Source organism: Notamacropus eugenii, chromosome 6 (assembly GCF_028372415.1).
Source record: "Notamacropus eugenii isolate mMacEug1 chromosome 6, mMacEug1.pri_v2, whole genome shotgun sequence".
Classification (NCBI taxonomy): domain Eukaryota; kingdom Metazoa; phylum Chordata; class Mammalia; order Diprotodontia; family Macropodidae; genus Notamacropus; species Notamacropus eugenii.
This window is the reverse complement of record NC_092877.1, coordinates 354,025,087-354,051,706: the sequence shown is the minus strand read 5'-3', so window position 1 is coordinate 354,051,706 and position 26,620 is coordinate 354,025,087. Positions and strand designations below refer to the sequence as shown.

Here is a 26,620-nt window from a genome sequence, read left to right as displayed (position 1 = left end):
AGTCCTGGGGCCGGGAGGCTGGGAAGGAGGAGGGGCCCGCGCGCGGTGCAGGCGTTGAAGGCTAGCCTCGGAGCCCTCGGGGCCGGCTCTTACCCCAGGACGGACGGCTCGGGGAGCTCGGAGCTCGGTGACCGCCCCGAAGGCTCCCCTCCTCTTCTATAAAATGGGGACCAGACGTCTCCAAGCACCGAAGAGATAACGCAGGTAAAGCCAAGCCTCTCTTAGCGCTTCCATCCCTGGAAACACGCGGCTGATGGCGAGGGCTCCCTCCTCCCAGGGCAGGCGCACCTGCTGACCCCCGTCCCCGACGCCCGCCCGGACTGGGGTGGAGGTGTCTCAGACGCGGGGTGGGGGTCGCCCCAGCCCAGCCCCTCCCATCTCAGGGCGCCCCGAGCCCCCGGCAGCTCCCGGGCTCACTTCCTCCTCGGGCTCCTCGCGGGGCGGAGCGAAGGTGGGGAGCGGCGGGCGGCTGCAGTTGGACGGGCGTGGCTCCCTGGGGTCACCTGGCGCCGCCAGGTACAGACCTCGCCTGCTGCGGCCGTGGCCCTCCTCAGTCCTCCTCCTCCGGGAGGTCCCCCAGACGCCCCCCCTTTTCCTGGAGCGCTCCCACGCTCCCGACTCTACCGAGGTGAGTCTCGGCGGCGGCACCCCCAGAACCGCGAGCCCCCCACGTTTTCCCCACGTCGCTCTAGTGGTTCCACCCATGGCTGGGACCCCCGAGGGTCAGTCGCGAGAGGCCCTGGGCTCCCCCCAGCCCCGAATTGCGGCTGGGGGGAGGCTCGGCGCGGCCCTGGCCACCCGGGCTCGCCTACACGCCCTCCGTGGTTCCTGCGGGTTCCGGAGCAGAGCTGCGGGCTGTGGGAGCCCCATGCGTGCCCCCGGGCGCCTACACCTGTGGCCCGAGGACTTTGGCCTCTGCGTTGTTGGAGGGGTCCCTTGAGAACTTGTCCGCGCCCGTCCTCTGCATCCCGGGCAGCTCCCGCCCGCTGGAAGCCCCTCACTCAGCCCCTTCCCCGCGGGGGAGTCCCCCGCCTCTTTTTGTTTTCCGGGGGCTGGGCGGGGGCTGGGGCCGGGGGACGGCTGGCCACCCCTCTCCTAGGGAGGCTGCTGGCCAGGGTGGAGGCTATATGACCCCGGCTTCACGTTTGCAAATTATGTGGGGGAGGGGAGTCCAAAGCACCGAAGCCTTCACCCTTTCCCTGCTTTCCCTTCCTCTTAGCCCCCGAGGGTAGAGTCACCCTGACTAGATTGTTTCATTGGCGCTTATACTAAATTCTTAGTCCGGGGGTGTTGTAGAGCAGACTCTTTTGGGAACCGACTGGGCTAGATCAGGTAGCCCCTGTCGTGAGGTCCCCCTGAAGGCCCCTTCCAACTCCAAGCCCCTGTAATAGGTGTTGAGAAAGACCTCCCGGGGTGGACAGCTCCGAGGCTCTCGGCTCAGGGCCCCCGGCCGTCCTCCTTGATGCGCATCTCCCGAGCCCGAAGGCCCCTGGTAGCATCCCCTCCTCTAGAGTTCGGGTAAGCTTCCCCGGGTTCAGCCGCACCCACTCTTCACCGGGGTCACTGAACCAAAACTTCTTTTCCTTGGGAAGCATCCAAGTTCTATACTCATACATTTTAATCCTGGCGAGAATTGCAGATTTATGCCCCGAGGCAGAGGGACCTTATCTGTGCTTCTGGGATCGGAGTGTGTGTAACAAGCTCAGGGGCCTGGAAGCCGATTTAGCAGCTCCGCCTACTTCATTCTTTTCATTATCTGCACTTTCGGGTTCCGTTGTTCTATATTAACAGTACAGCCGAGGCTCCTAGCGAAGTTTTCCTGCTAAAGGTTCCCCCTCCCTTTTTTTTCGAAATTGTTGCGGACGACCTTTTGCAAGTCCAGCTTCCTCGTGATTCCAACTGTTCTTGCTTAAGAGTCTGGATAGACCAGCTGGGCAGGAAAGGTTTATCAGTGATGCCTGCAGGAGAGTCGTCTCCAGGGTGGCAGACCCCCGAGAGGGACTGAGCTCTTGGAGCTGGCCCACAGCGGTTAATTATTTCCTATTTATCGAGTGTGGCTTGCTTTGGATATGTTTGTTTGCATGTTCTCTCTGTCTGTCTGTCTCTCTGTGTCTGTGTCTGTCTGTCTGTATCTGTCTGTCTGTGTCTCTCCCCATTCCAACCCCTTTAGGTTTTAAGCTCCTTGAAGGTAGGAACTTCCTTTTGCCTCTTGGTTATTTGCACTTCACACATGTTCATTGATCGATTGCCCCTTGAAATAAAGAGAAAACAGTCGCCGTGATAGCCGTGGGCAGTTTTGAGTTCCCGCTCTGGGCTCTTTGGTTTGGACAGGTCATGGTGTCCAGAGCTTGTGGGTCATGTCACCGTTTTTATAATCAGACGGACACCAAGTATTATGTGCCTTCTCCGTAAGTGACCGACGGCCATGCAGAAACAAAAATGAGGGTCGCAGAATCTCCAGGAGCTGCCTTCTGTCATGGGAGGCCACGCATCTATTTACAATTCTGTACGCCATAGAGAGGTTTAATGGATAAACTCCAAAACATGGTCCCATTTGCAATCATTTCCTTAAATGGCGCTTTGCCTGCAGAAGAATGTGGAGGAAACCCCAGTGGTGAGAAGTCTGGGGAGCGGCTGGAGGATGTTATATGACCCTTCATTCTTTCATTGGTCAGCTCTGAGGATGTCTCTCAGTGTGGAGATCCTTTCACCAGCACAGAGAGGTATCTGTCTCCTAGCAGATTAATCACAGCGAGTCAATTGAGGAGCCCTGATCAGTGAGTGCCATCAGAGGCAGAGTTTGAACCCAGAGCGCAATTCCATCAGGCTCTCTGCCTCTGTGTTCAGGTCATATCTGTAGCTGAAAGAAACGACTTAAGTTTTCTTTATATTGACAAAAGTATGCAGCTGTATGGTAGTTTTGATGTCACTGTTTTACTTGGTGGTCCCTCCTCAAAAAAAAAAACTCTTCCACTTTTTCATTCATTTTTGTTTTCCTCTTTCTGTGGGAACACTTCATTCTGTTTTAACAGTCTGGCTGAAGGCTTCTCAATGCACGTATAGATTATTCTCATAAAAGAATTATCCTTCCATTTTTCTTTTTTTAATGTTCTGAAGATGACCCTGACTAGTTGAGTTTCTCATCAAGCTTTAAAAAAAAAAATTATTGATAACTTGTATTTCTTACATCTGCTACATTTACCAATCTCCTTCCCTCTTCTAGAGACCTATTGCTTTTAACCGGGAGGAAGGGAAACAGTTCCTCAAAGTCGATTAATGTGTTGAAAAAGTGTGACAGTGCCGGGCTTTCTTTAAACTGTTTCTCACCTCTGCCGGCTTTTCTTTGTTCGGTGGGGTAATACTCCTTGGTTTCTACTGGATTCCTCGCTGTGAGGATTGATTCCAATCAGAATCACAGTGGTCTGTGTCCATATCCCATTTTTCATCCGGAATATGACATTTGAATAGGTCAGGATGGAGTCGCTTTTGTTTTGTGCCATATCTTTTTCCTCATTCATATCCTAAGGTGTTGTTTCAAGAAGAGATGAATTGGTGTTTACCATCATCAGCCTAGGGATGGTAGAATTAGGCTCTCTGGGGCATTGAAAGCTAATAGCCGTTTTTTACGCAATTAAAATAAATGTGCCTCCACTTAGAGAGTAGGGATTTTCCATTTTCTCCTGTTCTCCTTACTGAGAGGCTTTAATTGGTAACTATATTAGAGAAGGTGCTGACCTGAGTCTGTAGAGGAAGGTTTCCTTATAATCTGGAATAATACATCCAGTTCCTGTTTCTGTTCCCAGAGCCTGCCCTCTGTGGCCCTTAATAAATCTTCGCTGAAATTCTTGAAATTATCGCACCTCTCTCACTAATGAGAATCATAGGTGTCATTTCACAGAGCAGGAACTTGAGGCTCAGGCATCTCAAATGGCTCACACAGCTAGTTACCTTCCGAAGCAAGATTTGAAATAATAACCTCTGAACTGCCTTTGAGTCTGTGGCTCTTTCCATTTTTACCCTATCATATCAATCTGCCTCTGTAACATAATCTCACCTGTTCCAGTGAAGGTGACCTGTGGATGAAACACATTAATTGCCTTTCTTCGGTCCAGAAATTCTGAACCTGCTGAGAATACTGAGCTCCCAGTGAACTAGACTGAGCCAGTGTCACTAGCAGGACTATGGGAAATACAGCTGACTGTTAGGTGAGTCCAGTGAATTGTCCATTCAAGTCAGTTTAAAAGTGTTTAAAGAAGCTAACCTGGTGGACTTGTTAATTAGCTAGTCAGAACAGTCAGCTGATATTACTGGGTGAAAAAAGCAAGGTATTACTGGCTTTCTCTGTTTGCCTGAGTTTCTTTAACTGAAAACTGAGAATGGTAACAGAACCTAGCTCCTTGGGTTGTTTTGAAGATCAAACAAAATAATTATTACATTAAAAAAGTGTTTAGCACAGTGACAGGCATATAGTAGGTGCTTAAGAAATGTTTATTTCCTTCTTTCCCTGCACCCCTCGTTTTATAGTAGAGGGAATTGAACAAGCAGGTTAGTGACTTGTCAAGAAACAATCAGTCAGTGTCTGAGGCTAAATTTGAAGTCAGGTCTTCCTGATGATCGACCCAGCCCTTTCTGCTGTCTCTAAGCAAGTGAGGGCTGCCCTCACGGGCCTGCATTCTATGGCAGAGACAACATGCACCTAATACACAGAATAAATACAGGGCAATTTGGGGCAGGGGAGAGCTAAGCACTGCCGGCTGAGGGGGTGGTCAGGATAGGCTTCAGGTGGGAAGTAGATTTGATATGAGCCTCAAAGAATGTCAGGGATTTTAAGACTGGGAGGTGAAGAGAGAACATTTCAGGCCCGGGGACATTCTGTGCCAATGCCCAGAGATGGGAGATGGACAGGCAGTTGTATCTGAGGAACAGAAGGCTCATTTGGCCAGATCAGAGGACAGATAGAGGGCAATGCTGATGAGTAATAAGGCTGAAACACAAGCGACAAATACAGAATGACATGGGACAGTTCTAGGCAGAGAAGTGCAAATCTAGTACCGCAGGAAGTCTGATCTGGGAAGATTTATCAGCTGCCTAGATCTCCTCCTTGTAGGATCCAGTGGCCTCTCCTTAATTCTTATTACTTGAGAGCTCACGGGCTCTCAAGAGCACCAAGCACAGCCTCAAAATGCTATGTGACCCTGAGCAAGTCACTTAGCTTCTGTCTGCCTCAGTTTCCTCATCTGTAAAATGAGTATAACATCCCCTTCTTCCCAGGACTATTGTGAGGATCAAACGAGATAATAATTATAAAATGCTCAGTACAGTGTCTAGCACCTGGCAACGTTAGCGGTGATGATATCAATAATCTGTTGCCTTTACTTTTCTCTTGGATGCTCTCTCTTGCCTGGGTTTTCCTGGTCCTATTTGCTATTGATTCTCCATTTATGTTACCATCCCCCAAAGCTCTCTTTTGGGCTCTCTTTCTTTCTCTGGAAATTGTTTAACAACTGGCTCTCTGAGGGGAGGGCTTGTGTACGCACTTTCAAGTTTAAATGGCATTATTAACATTTTCTCTTTCACTTTCAAGATTAGATGGCTGACAAAACAATAAATTGGGTCCTGATTGCGAGGTGTTTGCAGGTGTTCTAGATATAAATGCTTGCACTGAAAATATAACCATTGACTCTCAGGAGTGGGTATGAGCAGATTCCAGCACACTCCTGTGTCCTCTCCTTTGGTGACCTCATCAGCCCCCCATGGGTTCAGTGACTAGGCAGATGCTTCCCAGACCTGGCTTTCCAGTTTTTGTTTCTCTCCCATTCTCCCCAGTCCTGCATTACTAACCACCTAGTAGACTTTTCCAACCATAGACATCTAAAACTCAACAAGTCCAAAGCAGAACATACCATCCTTCCCCCCTCCCTAGCCCTCTTCCAAGCTGGCCTGTCACTGGTCATTCAAGTTGGCGGCTTCTTTGTCATCTGTAACACTTCACTCTGTCTCCCCTCATGGTCCCAGGAACCAGATCTTGCCTTTTCTATCTCCTATTTCTTGCATATGTCCTCCTTTCCCCTGACAGACCCACTATTAGTTAGTCCAGAACTTAGTCACCACTTACCTAACTCTTGCAACCCCTGCTTTTCCTGAAGTACAGGTCTGATCATGTCAAATCCCTGCTCAATAAAATCTGGCAGTCTTTATTAGCACTAATAAAACATGAGCTCCTTTGTTTGATTTTTAGGTTTGGTTTTGTTTTTTTATACTTGGCTCCCATTGTTGTTTCACTTACATAACACTCCACTTCCCAGGCTTCGCAATGCGGGGATGCAATACCTGGAATGCCGTCCTTCCTCCCCTTTGCCTCTTGGAAACTCTGGCCTCTTTCCAGGCTCTGGTGAAGCTCCACCTTTTTCATTAAGCCTTTTCTGAACTCCCCAGCTGATGGTACAAACCCTCCCCAAATCACCTTGTATTTGCTGTGTCTATGTTACCTACATGTTTATACGCATGTATGCTATTTCCTCCACTATCATGTAAGCTCTTTGAGGGCAGGAGTGCTTCACTTTTATCTTTGGGTCCCCGGCACTCAAGTTGGTGCCTGGTCAAAGGAAGCACTAAACTAATACATATTGATTGATTGATCAAGTAAGACTTTGTCAAGAGATGATATCTGAGCTAACATGGAAAGAAGAACGAGGTCTTGAATTCTTTCTCATTAGTGTCAGTGGTCACCATTTCAGGGGGCCCCTTCTCAATATAAAGTCAGAGACTGGCAGTCTATCACCTCTTGAATAAAACATCAACTCGGCTTGACTTTTTAAAATCCTTTGTAACTTGGCCCTGACTTAGCTTTCCAGCCCCCGTCATATGTTGCGCCACTCCTGGCACTCCATGATCCATCTGAACTTGGCGTCAGTATGAAAGCTAGTTTCAGTGGAAAGTGAGTGGAAGCAGGGAGCCTAGTCAGGAAAGTATCGAATTAGTCTGGGCAGGTTGTAACGCAGACCTGTGCCAAGACCAGAGGGGGAAGGGGAACAAGGGGTGTTGCATAGGGAGCAGTCACAGAGTTTGGTAGCCAATCAGATGGGAGGAATGAATGGGATATATATTACATGTTAATAATATGTGATTATTATTCTATGAGATGGAATAATAACCAATGATAATAATCACTTATATAGTATTTCCTATGTGCCAGGGACTCTGATAAACTCTTTACAAATATTATCTCATTTGATCCTCACAAAAGCTCTGCCAGGGTAGGTGCTATTATTATCATATCTATTTTACAGTTGAGAAAACTGAGGAATACAGAGTTTGTGACTTGCTCAGGATCCACAGGCTAGATTTGAACTCAGGTCTCCCTGACTCCACGCCTAGAACTCTGTGCACTCTGGTGCTGCCCAGCCACCTCTGTATAGATCTTTGAACTCGGCATCAACACTGGGGTTCAGTCCCTACCTCAGTTACTACATGACCCTGGGCAAGGTTGCCTCAGTTTCTTCATCTGTAGAGCAGGGAAAATCATAACACCTACCTCCCAGGGTTGTTGTGATAATCAAATGAAGTGTTATATGTAAAGAGCTTTCATCACTTACAGTGTGGGGATAGAGATGGAAAAGTCAGACTGTCCCTTGCTCTTCCTGAGGCAACATGGAAGGTCTCAGTGGAAGTCCAGTGGCAGGGTTCTGTGGTCCTCAGGGGCGGTGGCCAAGCGCAGGGTCATGCCTCTGCTGTAATGTCATTCATGAGGATAAATCCTGTCTGCTTGTGATGATGGACCATTCAGTCAGACTGAGGACAAGAACTTTCTTTTTTGTGTCATCAGTCAAGGTGACTGTCCCCAGGCTGCATCTCCCCAGGGACTGCTCTCCAGGAGGATGGCAGGGCACTGGGCTGGAAGCCTCGAATCCCCACAGGTCTGGGGTTCAGGGTCTGAAGGGAAACAGTGCTTAACAGGGTAGGGGTGTCATTTCTTCATAAACCATAGAAAAAAGGCAGATTTATTTGTAGTTGCAGTGTCAACTTAAAAGAGAAATCCCAGGAGCTTCTTTTTGGCAGTGCTTTCAGCTCCATGCCTAAGGTACGCATCCAGTTACCAATCATGCCTGTCAAATGCCAGTAAAGTATGTAGCGTTAAAAAAAGAACAAAAGTAGAATTGAAATTAGTCAAGGGTAGAATCTGTCACCTAAGGCATAGAGGATTTGGGGAAAATTCATCATTTTATTTTACTGAATGATTGTTGAATTTAATAGAAATAAAGGCATTTTCTCTCTTCTAGATAAAACAACTAAAAAACCTCACAAGTTTCAAACTTTGACAAATTATACTAAATTCTGCTGAAATTTGGAATTTTCTATAAATTCCCTATAAGAAAATGGCTGATATAAATTTATTAGGTTGTACAAAAAATTCTTTAGGAAAAGATAATATTGTTATGAAAAAGCCAGAGATATTCTTATATTAAGTGACCATTTCTAAAAATTTTAAGCTTAACCCAGAGACAGTATTAAAGGTATAATGTGAATAATTCTCTATTTGGTCTTGCTAGCTGACTGGATTACTAATTACATGTGTATTGTATTTATATGTGTGTGTGTATTTTTATCATTGCTGTCTTCCTAATTTTGCAAAAGGAAAAGGACAATGTGAGTTAGGTATTTGCTTTTTAAAGCCATTCAATGTTTTGTGTGAAGCCGTGTTTTATTGTATTGAATTCTGAACTTGTAAACTAGGTATTGAATTTATGTTTTAGTTCCGACTATTTAGGTTTTTTCTCCCTTAGTAAATAGTTCACACAATACAATAAACTTTGCAATAATTAGTGTAAAAAAAAAAGGAGGGGGGTAGGAGTAGGGGTTGTGGTACAAGCTGCCTCTCCTCAGGAGCCCTCAGCGAGGCTGCCCTGCTGGAGGAGGGCTGGTTGCCATTTGTAGAGATGGCCCTTCTCCATAGGAATGGCTTTCCTAAATAATGGCTGTAAGAACTGGATTAGACCAAGGACTGATAGCCCGAAGGGGGCTGCTCTCCCACCCCCAGGGCTCTGGTTTTCTGTCTGTGGCAGGGTGATACTGACGAAGGGTGTCCTCTTCGGCATAATGATTTCTCCCCTCAATGACAGTTCCAGACGCTGGGCTAGAATGAATGAATATGTATCTATTTATGTGTTTAGGTGTATATACTTAGATGCATATATTAAATATCTATTATACACTATATGACACACATATTACATGTTGAATAGAATATGTATTATACAATGTATATATGTGTATGATACAATATATAGAATGTTTATATTTTATGTGCAATGTAATATATAATGTATATATTGCATATATTATACAATGTATATGTTATATGCATTATACGTAGAATGTGTATATGTATTGTAATATAGTATGTATTTCTTATATGTCTTTATTATACAACATGTATGCTGTGTGTTATATATAGAATGTATATATGTTGTAATATATTATGTGTATTATATAATGCATCTATTATACAGTGTTGTATATAATATAATATAGAATGTATAGTTATATATGTAATATAATAGATACAATTATATATACTATATACAGCATGTTTGGTTAATCTATAACATATATTGATATAAGTGATATATAATATACATATATACTAATTATAAGTATCTTTGTATTCATATTATGAGGGAGAAAGAAAAAGGAAAATCAGAGTTCCTTGGTTTTGAGCTGGGAGGACGGAGCTCAGGGTGGTGCCAGTGAACTTAATGAACTGGTTAAGGAGGAGCTGGGTGTGACAGAGGAATGCTGAGTTTGGCTTTGGGTTCGTGAGTTTGAGATGTGGATCCAGCTGGCATTTTGGGGCTTGTGGCTGAAGGGCAGATCGAGAGAGAAAGCAGAATTGTCGGCAGAGTGCCCGGTGAAACCATGGAACTGAACGAGACTGTCAAGGGAGAGGGTGTTTTATCAAAGAGGAGAGCCGAGGACAGAGCCTTGGGGATAAAGAAGCAGGGGGGAGGGATTAGAGAGGCTGGAGAAAGAGCCAGGTAGGGAACCCCCACCCGGAATTCTAGTGCTGGACCGGGCTTCAGAGTATTGAAAGTTTCTGAGAAGTCAAGGAAGATTTAAGCCAAAAAAAGGTCGTTTGATTTGGTGATTAATAGAGTGACTATTCATGATCTCTTCATCGACAAACATTTATAAAGAGCCTACTATGTGTCAAGCGGTGTATTAGGACAAGAATTAAAAAAAGGCCCTATCTTCTGAGAGCTGATGTTCTCTGAGGGAAAAGCCAGACTTGACAAAGTAGATGGTTTGGGAAGTGGAGGCATTAGGTGTAGACTCAAGAAGTTTTATGGTGAAAGGGTGGTGGGAGGGGAGACTACAGCTTGATAAGGCCTTGGGCGGGTCAGAGCTTCAATGATTTATTTTTTTTAAACAATGGAGCCTATTTCTTTTTTTTCTTTCTTGTATTTATTTATTTTAGTCAACATTCATTTCCACAAGATTTTCCAAATTTTCTCCCCATTCCTCCTGCCCCCCCACCCCAAATTGGCTTGCATTCTCCCCCTCACTCTGTTACAGGGCAACACATTTCTATTACTCCATTGCCTGTACATTTTATTTCCCAGTTGCATGTAAAAACAATTTTTAATCTTTGATTTTAAAGCTTTGAGTTCCAAATTCTCTCCCTTCTTCCCTCCCCACCCACCCTCATTGAGAAGGCAAGCAGTTCGATATAGGTCATACATGTGTAGCCATGCAAAACACTTCTGTAACAGTCATGTTGTGATGGAGCCTGTTTCTTAGAAGGGGCCAGTGGAATGGGAGAGATTGGAGATTCAAGAGAAGATGAGGATGCTCCCATTAAGGGGGCAAGGCCAGAAATGAGGCAAGAGGGGAGGGGGAAGGATAAGCAAAAGTAGAGGATGCTCCATTCTGACATGGGAGGGGATGAAGGAGGGGATGAAAACACTAGCAAACATTTAAGAAATGGCGTAGAGAAAACTGAGACCTCAAATCAGTGAAGGACGACGTGGAGCTTGAGAGGAGAAAAGATTTGGAAGAGGCCATCAAGTAAGAACGTAAGAAGCAACAGATGGAGAGATGTCTGAGAGGAGCCAGGCAGGCCAGGTGAAGGATCCACTTCTGTTTGTAGTGGGTGGGTCATAGCTTCATGACCTTTCATCTTTGCTCAGCAGCTTAGAAGGAGCTGAAGAAATCCCAGTGGCCACCTAGGACCAGCAACAGACGGGAGCAAGGGATTCTGGCTACCATTCTTTGGCCAAGTGAATCTTTACAGTGGCAGACAGCAGGGTCAAGCTGTCCCATTGTCTGCTACCATAATGATTTACTTAGGATTTCAGGGAAGCCAGAATGAAGGGGGGAGACTGGGAGAATTGGGAGGGGGTCAAGGAAGTATGGGCAGACAAAGGGAGGGGGTATTTCAGAGTCGAGCATCTCTGGAATGGTCTAGTCTGGAGTTAGGGCTAGGGCTGAAGTTGGCTCAAGGTAGAATAAGCTAGAGCTGATAATGCTGAAGAACTGCAAAGTCAGGTCTCAGAATGACTAACTATTATTATAAATGATAGCTGGCATTTTTATAACACTTTAAGGCTCACAAAGAGCTTTACAAATATTGTTTCATTTTTGTCCTTACGGTGAGTCCGAGAAGTAGGGCTTATTTTTATCCCCATTTTACAGATGAGGAAACTGAGTAAAGTAATGGAGAAAAATGTTCATAATGCAAAAGTATGTTCTGAGTGTGCATGTTTCCCCTCTCACCCCCTCCCACCACCAGCACCACAACTGCGTTTACTAGGATGGATCCAACTTGGGAAAGAGGAACCGATCAACTGAGTAAGTCAGGGGACTCACGCAGGGCAGGATGGATGAGAGTAGTCATAGTTTGAGTTGGAAGTGACCTCAGTGACCTGCTGTTCCAAAAGAAACCAGGAATAAACATCTCCTGTTCAGCTTGCCCTACAAGTGGTCTGTCACGCAGCCTTTGCCTCAAGGTTTCCAGAGAAGGGGAGCTTCTTCCTTTCCTTCTTTCTTCCCTCCCTCCCCACTGAGGCTGCCCATTCCACTTTGGGAGAGCTGGAATTCTTTTTCTAGCATTAAGCTTAGCTCTACTCATTTCTTCTTGTTTAGTCCTCCACCTTTTAGTCTTCAGGACCCCTTGACATTTTTCAACATTATGAAGGACCCCAAAGAGCTTTTGTTTAGGTAGGTTATCACTATTTACTGTATTAAAATTGATCATTTTTTAAAACTAAGTTTGTATTGATATCTTTGGGTTTTTTACATCTTCATAGTTTCCCCCCCTCTCACAGAGCCATCTTATTAAAAAATAGTAGTTTTTAAAGACGAGGGAAAAAAATGGGAAATATCAGCCCAACCACTGAGTTCATTGGAAGGTCCAATCTGTGGACCTCACGCCTTCACGAAGGAGTGGTTTGAGGGTGTCTTCTCATATCTCTCTGTTCCAATCCTACTTGGTACTTATAATTCTGTTACATTCACTCGCAGTTTTTTGGTCTATAGTTCTTTCCATTCCCATTGCTGTAGTTACTGCAAGCAAGTATTGCTGTAAATATTTTGGAGTTTATGGGGGGCTTTCTTCATATTGGTGGCTTCCGAGGAGCCCCATAATGGAGTCTCTGGATCAAAGGGCATGGACATTTTAGTCGCTTTATTTGCATAATTTTAAATTGCTTTCCAAAATGGTTACACCATCTGACAGCTCCACTAACAATGTATTAGTGTGCCTATCATCCTCCAACTCTCCATGTTGACTGTTGTGATCTTTGTCAATTAATTTCTATTTCTCTTGTTGATGATTTGGAGCATTCTCTCATACTTTATAATTCTGCTTTTGAGAACTGTTTGTTCATATTCTTTGGCCACTTATCTATTGAGGTAAACTAATCATTTTTTTAAAAAATATTTTACTCTTCTAAAAATAACAGTAATAAATCCATCACAGGCTAGCATAATTAACATATTTTTATGAAAAACAAAATGTGAGAAGAGTGGCATTTGGTTTTCATTTTTGCACATGTAAATTGAAAATTGTTTTTGTGTTATCGGTGCAAATGTCAGCATACTTGTTCCGGGATAAACCACAAGATTCAAGAAGTCATTCAACACTGAATATTTCATCACTTCTTGTTTCTGTTGCCAGGCATTCACATAAAAGATCTCCTTTTGATGCTGATATGGAAAAGTAAAAGTCAAGTAACAAGTCCAGCCATATCTGTAGATTCATCCATTTGTAATGCAAAATTACAATTCTGCGGATGAGGTGTTAATTCCCTCTTCATGCTGTAAGAGAATGAGTTAGTTCAAACACCATTTATTATTAGGCACCTACTGTGTGCAGAATCCCTGCTTTGTGGCACGAATGAAAAAGGGAGACAGAATCATGTCATCAGGCTGTGTTAAATTCAATTCAAATTACCATTTATTATTAGACACCGATTGTATGTAGAAGCATTGGGTTACGTTAATCCGTCTATAAGCAAGTATTACATGCTTTAGTACTGGTAAGCTGAGTTAAAGAAAAGACTAACTGAGATAATAGATGTAAAAACACTTTGAAACTTTAAGAGTGTTACTTTCTGTGGTAACAAAAAGCTGAAAACAAAGGAGGCCCATCTGTTAAATCCTGGCTGAACAGATGGTGGTCTGTGAATATAACAAAAGGCTACTATACCATAAGGGCAGCTAGGTAGCGCCATAGTGCACAGAGCTCTGGGCCATGAGTTCAAATGTGACCTCAGATACTTACTACCTGTGTGACCCTGGACAAGTCACTTAACCCTGTTTGCCTCAATTTCTTCATCTGTAAATTGAGCTGGAGAAGAAAATGACCAACCACTCCAGCATCTTTGCCAAGAAAACCCCAAATGGAGTCATGAAGAGTCAGACATGACTGAAAAATGACTGAAAAACCAGGGTATTATGTACAGTTTAAGAGCTTTTCACAGGTGAATTCACCCCAGTTAAGGCTGTTTGTTGGGTCTTTCCCTTCACCTTATTCTCTTCTACTTTTCCCAGCTGTGTATTTTCAGCAAGATTTAAAAATCTTGTTTCCCTACTTTCCCCAATATGTTCTGGATTCAGAGTTGGAGGTAAAAGCAGATTGCCTGGTCCTCAGACCAGTGAAGATGGAAATTAGAACACGGAGAAATATGGGGTGTTTCCTTTTACCCAAGAAGGGAAAGATGTTTCCATCTTGGGTTTCATCTGAACAGTTTGAGGTTTGCTGGGATGGGAACAGGTTTTCCCAGCCGATGCCATTTGGATCTTTCCCTTCTTTCAGTACAGATCAATGGGACTTTGAATTCATCTCTCTGATGTTATACATTCTTCCAGCTCCAGATCAAACACCACCTCCTTTGGGAAGTCTGCCTGGATTTCTTCTCTCCTCCAAACCTCTCATATATGTATCATACTCTACTTTTTGTAATCTCTTTTCTAGGTAGTAAAACCTAGAGTTTGGGGCTTTCTTTTCTTCCTGTATCGGTTCCACAGAACGTGGTGTGTAGCAGACCCTTGGTAACTGCTGAATGAACAGACCTGTGAGGTTCAGCACCCCCTCCTTGGGGCACTGATGGATTGGACTGGACTTAGCAAGAAGAGAGGCTGGGAAGGAAGGTGGAAGGGGGTTTGTGCTTAGCTGTGACTTGGGGCTCCCTTCGTGCTAATCCTACATTGTATGACTTTTGGAGCCTCTGCCAGAGAAGGGAGGCAGCACTAACTTGGGGGGGGGGGGGGTGATCAGAGGCAGCTTCCTGGAGGAGGCAACTCTTAAGCTAAGTCTTGAAAGAGGAGAGGGATTCTAAGGGACTGAGATCAGAAGGGAAGATGGGCCAAGCATGGTGGGACCTGGCGTGGCTAACTAAGCTGGTAGCTCATTCCTCCAGGTTGGCTCAATGTAGACTTTATGATGGGACTTTTTCCTTATTGTGACTGAGACCATCAGGGCATCCTCTTCCCCAAGAGGAAACCACAAACCTTATTGTCACATCCAAAAACTTGGGGAGTTTATTGTCAGATTTTCAGATTAAAAAAAGATACTGTCACAGCTGAGATAGGATTTGTACTTAAGTTCTTAAAGAGGAAAGCCTTCAGGATTAAACCCCTGGCCAGCCAGTTCTCTTAACTGTTTGGCAGAGGTAGTGAGTGGTAGGCCATGGTACCAGACTCCCTATGTGGGGATGGTTGAAGGGCCCTCTTCACCCTCGGATAGCTCCCTTTAGTCTCTGAAACTTGCACACAGCCCTTGAATCACACCTTAAAGGCCTTTTTGAAGAAATATGCTATTTAGGTAGCTAAGCCATTTGGCGATCCCGGTCTCGATGGGACAGGCACTCAACAGGTAGGGAAAGCTCTGAAGCCTGAGGTGCAGGGGGGAGGATGCCATTCTGCTTAGCAGAAATGTGCTTCACTTTAGGCACCACAACTTAGTGGAGAGGAGAAATCCTCCCTTCTTCCTCCCATGATCTTGTCTTAACTTACCTCTAACATTCCCCCGGCAGAAAGCAAAGCTTTTCTATTTTCTCTTTTTGTTTTGGTTTTTTCTTTCTCTTCGTTTCTCCCATTCATTCTAATTCTTCTATACAACATGACTAATGTGAAAATGTTTAATGGGAATGTATATGTAGAGCCTTTATCGGATTGCATGCTATCTTAGGGAGGGAGACCAAATTTAAGTGGAAATGGAAGTGAGTGTTGAAAACTAAAAATAAATTAGCTTTAAAAAAAAAAGAAAGCAAAGTCTTTGAAGACACTGACCAATTTTCATTCTTATATTTGTATCAGTCTGCGAGTACAATGCCTTATGCAGAATTGTTCAATTATTTTAATCCTATCTGACTCTTTGTGACCCCATTTGGGATTTTCTTGGCAAAGACAATGGAGGAGTTTGCCATTTCCTTCTCCAGCTCATTTTACAGATGAGGAAACTGAGGCAAACAGGGTTAAATGACTTGCCTAAGGTCATAAGGCTAGGAAGTGTCTGAGGCCAGATTTGAACTCAGGTCTTCCTGACTCTCAGTCTGGTATACCCACTAGCCGCTCTCAAAATAGGCACTTAAATTCTGAATGAACAGATGAGTAATAAATAAATGAATTTCCTGAGTCCAGGTTTTATTAAATGCCAAACCATATTATGAGCGAACATGTGGTGGAAACTCTTCTCTGCAAGTTGTGGTTTTAAAGTGATGAGAGATTCCTTGGCTTATCTGACTCCTGATAGGAATGAACATTGGTGGGGGCTGTGGGAGAATGTTCTCGGGCTGGGCAGCTTCCAAAGTTAGCCTCTGGAGTAGAATTCTGCATCATCTTGTGGTCACATAAAAGCAAGCTAGGTGATGCAGTGGATAGAGCACCAGACCTGGAGTCAGGAAGGTCTGAGTTCAGATCTGGCCTCAGATACTTCCCAGTCTATAACCTTAGACAAGTCATTTTACCCTGTTTGCCTCAGTTTCCTCATCTGCAAAATGAGCTGGAGAAGGAAATGGCAAACCACTCTGGTATCTTTGCTAAAATAAAAACCCAAATAAGGGCACAAAGAGTAGGACAAGACTGAAATAACTGAAAACAAGTGGCAAGGAGGTAAGAGTGTTAGAATTAACACCAACTCTTGTGTGAGGGTAAATCAGTATGACAGTATCTTAAAGGAAATTTAAGGGGCTGATACCAGGACCAGAGTCTGCACAGAAGGTTTTAAGAGCTTAGGAAGGAGAGATCCCCAGGACGTAGACAATAGTTCACATTTACTTTATAAATTGCTAAGTTTTCAAAGCACTTTCATTGTGAAGTTGGTCAGGCAGGAATGATTATCCTCATTTTACAGATGAGGAAGTGGAGGCTCTGGTGAAGTGACTTGCCAGAATTCACACCCTTAGTGAGAGTCATCTGTCCAAGGCAAGATATGAACTGGAGTCTTTGGACTGTACCATTCTATCTGCTTTGTGTGTATGGGAGGCATCTTGTCAGACGAGACCCTCAAGAGTGGTCTTGCTTTCCACAAAAAATTGCCTTTCTTGAGTAGTAAGGACAGAGAAGTTTAGAATTCATTCATCTTTCCATCAGTCCCTTGACAAGACCCCAGAGGAAAGAAAGCCCTACTCGTGTGTCTGTCCTGCTTATATTCCATTACAGGAGTTATTGGGGTACCCCCAGCTGCCCTTTTTGGTCATTGGAGCCAGCCTTGGAGTAGGCCTAGAAGTCCACCTGGCCCAATGCCCTTATTTTACAGAGGGGGGAGATGATGGCCTGGAACCAGAAAGTGCTGGGCCCTGCATTGCCAGGGTGCAGAACAGGGGCACCCAGGCTCATGTTTTCCTTAGGACCACTTCATCTTTCTCAGCAGCAGGGAGGATGGTCAAAATAAGTGATCATCATATTCTTTGTTTTCCTCCTTCTAGTTTTATCCATCAGTGCCCTTGGGAAGACTGCTTGGTCAGGTCTCTCCCCAAGCCTTCTTTAAGCTCCTTTTAACAGCCACCAGGCTTATCACCTTGGCATTACCTTGTTTAAGATAACACGCTGCTGTAGTTTTTTTTAAAAGTCGGTAAATAAATAACAGCAAATACGTCATTCTAGGTTTCATTGTTCTAGATTTTTATGAATTTTATTTAGAGTTTTACTTAATCCTTTGGTTTTTGGTTTTGCCTTGGATTCATTCAAAAGGAAAAGAGACTCCCCCTAATCTAAGGCCCCAGATCTACAGGGGTATTATATTTGTGAAAAGAACCTCCCAGGCCTTTGAATCAAGAGACAAATCAAGACTTACTTACTAGCTGTGTGATTGGAAGCTGTTGTGGCCATTTAACTCCCCTGTGCCTCAGTTTCCTCATCTGTAAAGTGGGGCTACCTATACTGCCAACACCACAGCATCACCACAACAAAAATTATCGTTAAATCTTAAGATGTGTGCTGAGCTCATTCTGCCAAAACTTCTTTGATCTCTTAATTGCCAGATCCAATGCCTGATTCTCAGTCCTCCTTCTGACCTGGGCCCCCTTCTGTCCTCCCTCCACACTATTCATTTGTTGATCTCATCAACCCCTTCTGGATTCAATGATCAGGTTTGTGCCAGTGATTCTCAGACCTACTTACCTGGGCCTAACCTCCTTACTGACCCAGAATCTCTTATTTCCAGCTTCCTGTTGAACATCCTGTTGAAGATCCTCTTAGAGTCTATGTGTCCAAAGCTGAACTGTATTTCCCTCCCCTTCCCCTTTCGCCCCCTTCCTAACTTCCCTGTTACTGATGAGGGCACCTGCATCCTACTGCTCACCTAGACACACAACTACGGGTCATCCTCACTTTCTCTCACCCCCCACCCCAGCCAGTCTGTTGCTAAGATTTGTTGATATTCCTTTCATAACATTTCTCCAGATGCCCCCTTCTCTCTCCTGACCCTGCCACCACTCCAGGGCAGGCCCTCATCACCTCGAACTGGACCATGACAAGTAGCCAGTCTGTGGATCTGCCAGCCTCCAGTCTCCCCTCACTTGGATCTCTTCTCTGCTCATCTGTCCAAGGGATCTTCCTAAAAGCACAGGTCCTACCATGTCACGCCCTCACTCAGCAAACTGCACTGGCTCCCTGTCTCCTCCAGAATCAGACATAGAATTCTGTTTAGCTTTCAAAGTCCTTCATAACCCGCCCCCCCCCCCCCCATTTTAGCCTCTCCTTGCCTTCTTCCCTCCCCCGCCCCATACTCTTTCTGCCCTTTCCTGCCACAAGGCATCCATCTCCAGACTCCTTGCATTGTCTCTGGATGTCCCCCAGGCCGGGAATCCTCTCCCATCACCTCCTCCTCCTGGCCTCTCTTGACTTCCTTCAAGTCCCAACTAAAACCCTGCCTTGTACAGAAAGCCTTCCCTGATCCCCCTTCCCCTGCTCTCCTCCCTTGGTTGATTCTTTCCCATTTATCCCACCTGTAGCTTACTTGTCCACAGCCGTTTGCATGTTCTCGTCCCCATTAGCCCCTTTAGAGCAGGTCTGGATTTTACCTTTACCTGGCCCTTCACCTAGTGCCTGGGGCTTCATAAAGGCTTATTGACTTAAGTGTAGAATGAAAGGAAAATGCCTGTGTGGTCCAATGCAGAGGAGCTGGTTATTTTACTGCTTGTGTGACCTCAGGCAGATTTCTCAGCCTTCCTCATCTATGAGCCTAAGAGGGCTGGACCCCCAGGTAAATCTGTGATCGTATGGCAGAAGCCATTGTGGGGTGATGGCATAATGGGGGGGGTTCTGCATATGTGTCAAGACTGCCTAGCCAGCCCCAGAGAGCCCAGGAGTGAAGCCTTGGGGCCCTTCTCCATTGCTTCCAGTCACCATGAGCTACCTGCAGGTCTGGATCTCCTGGCTGTGGGTGGCTGGGTCTCAGTGTATTTGGAACTGACTTTAGGAAGAATGAAAGTGAATTCTCAGAGGGTAGGAAATGTTTCTTTTGTTTTTAACTCTGATTTTGGACTCCACAAGGGAACCATCCATGCCTGTAGGAGCAGAGAGACTAAGCCATTTCTGCAGGATCATTTGAGCCAGCATATGTCAGAAACAGGACTTGAACCCAGATCTGACCCCACCACTGTCCCTCTGTCCCCTGTACCCTGCTGTCTCTCATAATGAATGACAAAGTAAACTTGGGGGAGAGGAAAGATGGGTCATTTTGACTTTGGGGGGGCATGTGGAAATCTGAAATGTAAATCCTGCATAGACTCTCTGAGGCCATCTAGCCTTACCCAGAAGGGCCACCCCACCCACACAAACCAGGGGCTCTGCTCACAGACTCCTTGAATGGGCGTAGACCTCCCAATGGACACCATTGTTCTCTTTGATTGAAAAAGGCACTGGATCCAGAAGACTAAGGGAAGGAGTGGAGCCCATGGAGCTGATGCTGGCTCTTTTCTGACCCTACAGATCTCATTGACCTCCCAGTATCCCAGAGCAGTGAGAGGCAGAGTTGGAGGCGGTGGCAACAGGCTCAGGATGGAAAGGAACCAGGGACGGACCTAATTCACTTACAAAGACCATCTGGACCGAGAAGTAGCCCCTGGAGGAGGCAGGGTAAGTGGATTACTGATTCCAATCCTCTGTAACCCTGCGGGGGCCAGTCTTCACATGGATGTTTGATGGGGGAAAAGGTATTAGGTTATGAAGAGTAATCAGGTTTATAAATAGAAAAGTGTGGGCTGAGCCAGTGGAAAGAAGCCATCATCTCCTGCCCCCACCCTGCTAACCCCTGGGGTTTCCAGTATACTCCCCAGAGTCTTGGTGGTATCATCATCAGGCCATTGGAATCCTGACCTCGACTTCCTGCCCCTCTTTCTCTTGGCCTAAGAATTTATTACATTAACAGCTAAAATCTTTGTGGATTGATCGACTCTAAAGATAGCTTGATTTGAGATTTTCTGTAGGCTGCAAGGGTTGGATGGAGTCTGATACATTTCTCTGTTGCCCAGTGGTCCCTAGAAGGTGTGTGGTAAAGCAGGAGGAAGAGGGATAAACATTTATTAAGCACCTACTGTGTGCCAGATGTCGTGCTGGGGATACAAAGACAAAAATGAAACAGGCCTTATCCTCAAGGGGCTTCATCATACATCTACATGTAAATACAAAGTAAAGGAATAGTCATTTCAAGGGTGGGAGGGTGAACAACAGATTTTTATCAGCATTTTTCCCAGAGAGATACCCCTAGTTCCAACCGAAACCTTTGCCCCGTGAAACTTAGGGATGGCTAGTGTTTTATATCAACGCTTTGTATTTCTTTGCTGGGGTGTGGGTGAGGATGGCAGGCATCGCAGTGATAGGCTTGGTACCATGCACTTTAGAAGGGTTTGTAGTGGACTGGACAAGTAGGAGTGGAGGCCCCTAAGGTAGAAGGGCCATCAGTGTTTGGTACAACATTAGGGGGTGTCTGTGTCTGTGTGTGTGTGTGTGAAGCCTTGACATGACCCATGGGTATCTGTGGCCCCCCCCCCCCCCCCCCCCACAGGTCCACCCCTGGGAGGTGGAACAAACTTGTTGAACCAGTTCTTTCTTCCCCTAGGTCATGGAAAAGTGCACTCTCAAGAATCACTGCTTTACTCGTCTATGAGGGGAGGATACGGCCTCTTCATGGGCACATGTGGGTTTAGGTGGCAGCTGTCCAGACACCCTTGGTAGCCTGGGGAGTGAGCTCTGCCTGTCCAGGCTCCTTTTCTGGCCTCTTACCAGCTCCCTACAAGTTGGTCCACTCCCATCACCCTGGGAAACCACATACAAGGGCCCCATGACCCCCTCTCATCTCTCATTTCTTTTTCTAAATCTCTTTGCTGAGTTGTACTTCCCTTGATCAATTCTTTCTGCTTGCCCTGTACTGGGTAATCCTAGTTTTTCTCATAGATTATAGTTGGTTGTGTAGCTATGTGATCTTTCCCCTCTGTTCCCCACCTTTCCCCCAACAGTCTCCCCACTTCTTTCCTCCCTCCCTCCCTCCTTTTCCCTTCCTTCCTTTTTTCTCTCCTCTCTCCTCCTTTCTCCCCCTTTCACCCTCTTTCTTCCCCACCTATGGCAAAGAGAAGGCACTCCTGGTCTGTGTAGAAGAACCAGTCTGGCATACTAAATTTAGAGACCAGAACATTGGCTACTTTAGCTGTAACACAGAGTTCCTAATACGGAGAAGCTTGACCAAAGTGATATGCAGAGAGTTAAAATGGCAGCCTAAGGAGTTTCCTTTAGATCCCAGCTGTAACACACAGTGACTGTAATCTCAGGACAATTGATTCTCTCCCTGGCTCTCAGTTTCCTTTCTTTTTTTAAAGCACATTTAGCCAGGGCCTGAGTAAATACTTATATTGTAACTAGCTATTCACTTTCATTGATTAAGTGGCTGAAGAAAAAATTCCATCTCTCAGCAAGAGAGCTGCTATTTTTTCATTTTTTAAAATTTAATTTTATTTCTGTTACATTTTAAGATTCAAATAGTTTCCTCCCCTCCCTTTCCATCCCACATTAGAGAAGGCCACATTTTACAAACACACACACATAAAATCACACATTGTTCTTTCTCTGGATGTGAGTAATATCTTCCTTCATGGGTCCTTTTTAGTTGATTTGAGTGTGTATAATACTCAGAAGAGTTTGGTCACTCAAGTTCTTTGAACAATTGCTGTTACGGTATACAACGTTCTCATGGTTCTCATTTCACTCCTCATTATTTCATGTAAGTCTTTCCATGTTTTTCTAAAACCAACCAGCTCATCATTTCTTACAGCAGAGTAGCAGTCCATCACAATCACATACCACCTTCTTTAGCCATTCCCCACTTGATGGGCATTCCCTCAATTTCCAGTTCTTTGTCAGCACAAAGAGAGCTACTCAAAATAGTTTAGAAAAGACCTACTAGTGTTATTCCCGGGTCAAAGTGTAAAACACAGTTTAATAACTCTTTGGGCAAAATTTTAGATGGCTCTCCAAAACAGCTGATCAGTTCACAATTCCACCAACAGTGTATTAGTGTCCCAGTTTTTTCAATTTTCCACATACCCTCCAAAATATGTCATTTTCCTCTTCTATCATTTTAGTCAGTCTGAGAGGTGTGAGATGTTGCAAAGTTGTTTTAATTCACGTTTCTCTAATCAGTAATGAAGTTCTCTATTTATTTGAGATAGGAGGCCTTCATCTGAGATACTGTCTATAAAGATTTTCCCCATTTTCTCCTTTCCTTCTAATCTTGGCTACACTGGTTTTATTTATACCAAACCTTTTTAATATAATCAAAATTTTTCATTTTACATCTGACGATCCTCTCATTTATTCATAAATTCTTCTCCTATTCATACATCTAATAAGTAACGTTCTACATTCTTCTGATGTTCTCCTATTTCTCTTTATGTCTAGGTCATGTATCCATCTTGACCTTAAATAGTATAAGATACTGAGTTACAGCAGTTTGTTTTTTTGCAAAATAACTCCTAATAATTGCTTTGATCTCACCTTCATTAGTAGCATATTCACCCTTTTCACTTTTCATGCTAATGATTTGATTTTCTTCTTTTTAAAATCACATTAATCAAGAGTTCATTTTACTGTTTTTTTTTTCATAAAACCAACTCCTAGTTTCAATGATTCAATGGTTTTCTTACATTCCATTTTATGTCTTAGCTTTAATTTTTAGGATTTCTAATTTGATGTTTAATTGGGGATTTTCAGTTCTTATCTTTTTTAGTTGCATACCCAATTTACTGGTCTGCTCTTTCTCTACTGTATGGGTATAAGCAGGTAGAGATATCCATTTTTCTCTGATTACTACTTTTGCTGTATCTTATAGGTTTGGGTATGTTATTTCATTATTGTATTCTCTTTAATAAAATTGTTACTATATTAAACTCATCTTGCCCCCTAAACTTCTCTTGTCCTATTAAAGTCATCACCATCCTTCTAGTTCATAGTCTTGGTGCCATCTTCCACTCGCTACTCTCCCTCACCTCACAGATCCAGCCAGTTGTCCAATCTTGTGATTTCTACTTTTACAACATCCCTTGGATCTGACCTCTCCTCTTCTCTCCTCCAACAGCTGCTAACCTGGTTCCCTTGTCACCTAGATGATCACAGTGGCAGTTTCCCTGCCCCACACTTCTTACTGCTCAGGTCCAACAATGATAAAAAATGTCCTGTATCATAGACTGACCACGTGACTCCTTTCATCAGCCAATTCCAATGGCTTCACATCACTTTGCCCACTGACTTCTGAGTGGTTTTTTGTGTAGTTCTGGCATGGAAGAAGTCTTTTAGTGGTTTCTCAGTGTATATTTTGATCATTATTTGGTCTGTTGCAATTTCTAGGTTTTTGCTCTATTAGATGTGGGGAGCTGATTTGCCTGTGTCCATTCAGGTAGCCATTTTATTTTGGCCAGAAGGTCTTTTTCAGGCATGTGCTCAGATTTCTATAGTCATAATCTTGTGATTTCCCTAAGTTATAAGTGACAGCTTGTCCTTTTGGAAAAATATCATCATGGTACAGTTGATTGAAAGTTCTGAGTTCAGATTCCACCTATCACTAACTTTGCGACCATGGGCTAAGTCACAATCTCTGCTTTCGTATCTATTACATAGGTGCCCTATCTTGCAGGGTTGTCATGAAGCTGAAATGGAATGTTTGTAAAGGATGCTGTAAACTTTAAAGTGCTGAAAAATGTCAATCAAGCCAGTGAACACGTATTAAGTACCCACTGTATGACATGCACATATTCAAAAATGAAGTTGTTGTTACCCTTAAGGAGCTTTCATCCTGTTGGGAATATGTAAACAGGTCCAGAATAAATACAAAGTTTAGAGAGTGAGGGGAAAAAAGAAAGATTCAGTGAAAAATCTATTTTAGAGAAATGCTAAGTCAAGCCCAACCATGTTCTTAGGACATCTTGGATGTGAGAAACTAGTAAAGACTTTAAATTGTAGATCAGCTGAGCTCCTACCCTCATTTTATAGTGAGGAAATTGAGGCCAACAGAGGGTACCTTGTCCAAAGTCACAACCAAAACATCCCAAGCACTTTCCATCCAGCAGTTCAGTGCTTCCTACCATACCTTGCTGCCTTAAAACAAAAACTTGTCCTCTGACTTTTGTAATCTCCTAACGCCACTATACAAGTATTGTGTATATTAATATTGATATATACAAGTATAGCTCCCTTAAAGGCGTAGTTCAACTGTTATACCTCCCTCAACTGGCTTTTTTCCTTATTCTTTCAGCTGTTAGAGACCAGTATGTATGTTTTGCTTCCCCCTATGAAACTGTAAGTTCCTCAAAGATAGGAACTTATGGGGTTTTTTTCTTTGTATCCTAGCACCTAGTATTGGGTCTGGCACATAGTAGGTGCTTAATGAACTGAAATTATGTCCTTAGATTCTTATTTCCAAAATTGGGTTTTGGTTAATGAAGGGATTAAATGAGGGCATACTAAGTGAGATTTTTTGTAAAATACAATTTAGAAAACTAATTTTTTTTATATAACAGAATATTAAAGCCTGGAATCATTTTCCCTCTAGGTATAGGAGACAAGCACTCTTTTTTCATGTTACATGTTCCACCAGGCCTTCTGAAACTTGACTGAAGAAAAAAAAATGTTTATTTCTCTGGATAATCACACCTATCAGCTCCACTCACATCCTGGGTACCCATCTCTAGATCCCAGCTGCATGGTACTCTTAGTTATACTTGTGAAAACATTCCTCAACATCCTGATGATAGTCGTTGGAAGAAAGGACACCCACCAAAGTTTTCTGGAATGTTTTTGCATGTCCGTAGTGCTCATTGACTTTTTACTTTTGGTGGGCCTCTCTTTTATAGCCTATTTCCAAGACTTTGCCCTTTGGGGCATTAGGTTTACAAAGTACCACATCTGTCTGTTACCTCAAATTATGTCCTTTGCCTATGGCTTCCTGCACTACCCAGTCTTTCTTCTAGCCGGGCTGGATCACTACCTGAACATCTCTCAGACGTCGAAGGTCTCACACTTGTGTCAAAACATCTTTTATTTCTTTTCCGTCATTTTTATTTGGATTGCAGCTCTTGTATATGTTTTGGGAGACCCCATTATCTACATAAGCCTGAGTTCAAAGCACAGTCTTTCTTCCTACCAATGCCCTTTCTACGTTAGCATTCAGAGCTACTGGCTGTCAGTGTTCATGGTGGGAGTCCTCCTGGTGGTTTTTGGAACTTGTTGGTCTGAAGTCTTGATGCTAATTCAGTCCCTTCACATCACTTCCTATATGAAGGAGACCGCCCTGTACTTCCCCCTTGCACCAGAATGGGATCACACAGTCATCTGTAAAAAGCAGCTCCTGACCAAGCTTCTGATCTGTTTTCTTGGAACTTGGCTCCCATTTGTTTTCCTTCAGATAATTGTTCTGTTTCTGGACATACAGATTCCGGCCTACGTGGAGATGAACGTCCCCTGGTTGTATTTTGTTAACAGCTTTCTCATTGCTGCAGTTTACTGGTTTAGGAGTCATGAGCTTAAGGTAACAGAAACAATTTTATACATGGACCCATTCGTCAGCTGGAAATTCTGTTTTACTCCTTTCACAATTCATCATATGGAGCAAACGGAAAAAGCTGCGGCAGTAATAGTCTGTTAATTTATTGCTGTGTTGGGTAATGAAAGCCCAGACCTCACTTCATGATCATCTTTGTAGATAGAGCAGATGAGGAAATGTGAGGGTGGCCATCCAACCCTCACAGTCTGTTAACAGAAACCACTTATGGTGACCGGTCACATGGATGTTTGAGGTCACAAGCTGGAATGTGTAGATAGGATTTGGATCCTGAAAACATAAAGAGATTTCCCCCCTCAATATTCCAGTAAGTCAGTAACCTTTTTAGAATTTGCTCAACAAGGAATATTCTTCACACTTTTTTTTTTAAGTCCACAATTATCTTCATTTTATTCCAGGAAGTTTTGTACTTCAGATGGAAATTTGTTTCAGAGCACAAAGGTGGAAGTAATTGGATTGGAGAGATCGAATGTATTAATGTTTTATTACCCAGGTACCAAATCCTTATGTAAATCAGAGGCTTACAGACAACTTTGCAGGTATATGGTCTTTATTAAAACATTTTTAAAAGGA

General features: G+C 44.0%; 1 protein-coding gene across 4 annotated transcripts; it reads left to right on the top strand.

Moving 5' to 3' along the window:
• Positions 1-26,620, top strand: GPR160 (G protein-coupled receptor 160). 4 transcript variants are annotated; one of them, XR_011969112.1, is made up of 3 exons: positions 1-204; positions 19,933-20,079; positions 21,062-21,740. XR_011969112.1 is itself a non-coding variant. In XM_072618505.1 (3 exons), the coding sequence occupies exon 3, from the start codon at positions 25,115-25,117 to the stop codon at positions 26,129-26,131; it is 1,017 nt and encodes a 338-aa protein (XP_072474606.1). In that variant the 5' UTR covers positions 1-204; positions 19,933-20,079; positions 25,040-25,114; the 3' UTR covers positions 26,132-26,620. The 4 variants fall into 4 exon arrangements, 3 of the variants coding, with proteins under 3 accessions (XP_072474606.1, XP_072474607.1, XP_072474608.1); XM_072618505.1 differs by lacking the exon at positions 21,062-21,740 and adding an exon at positions 25,040-26,620; XM_072618506.1 differs by lacking the exons at positions 1-204; positions 21,062-21,740 and adding exons at positions 495-628; positions 25,040-26,620.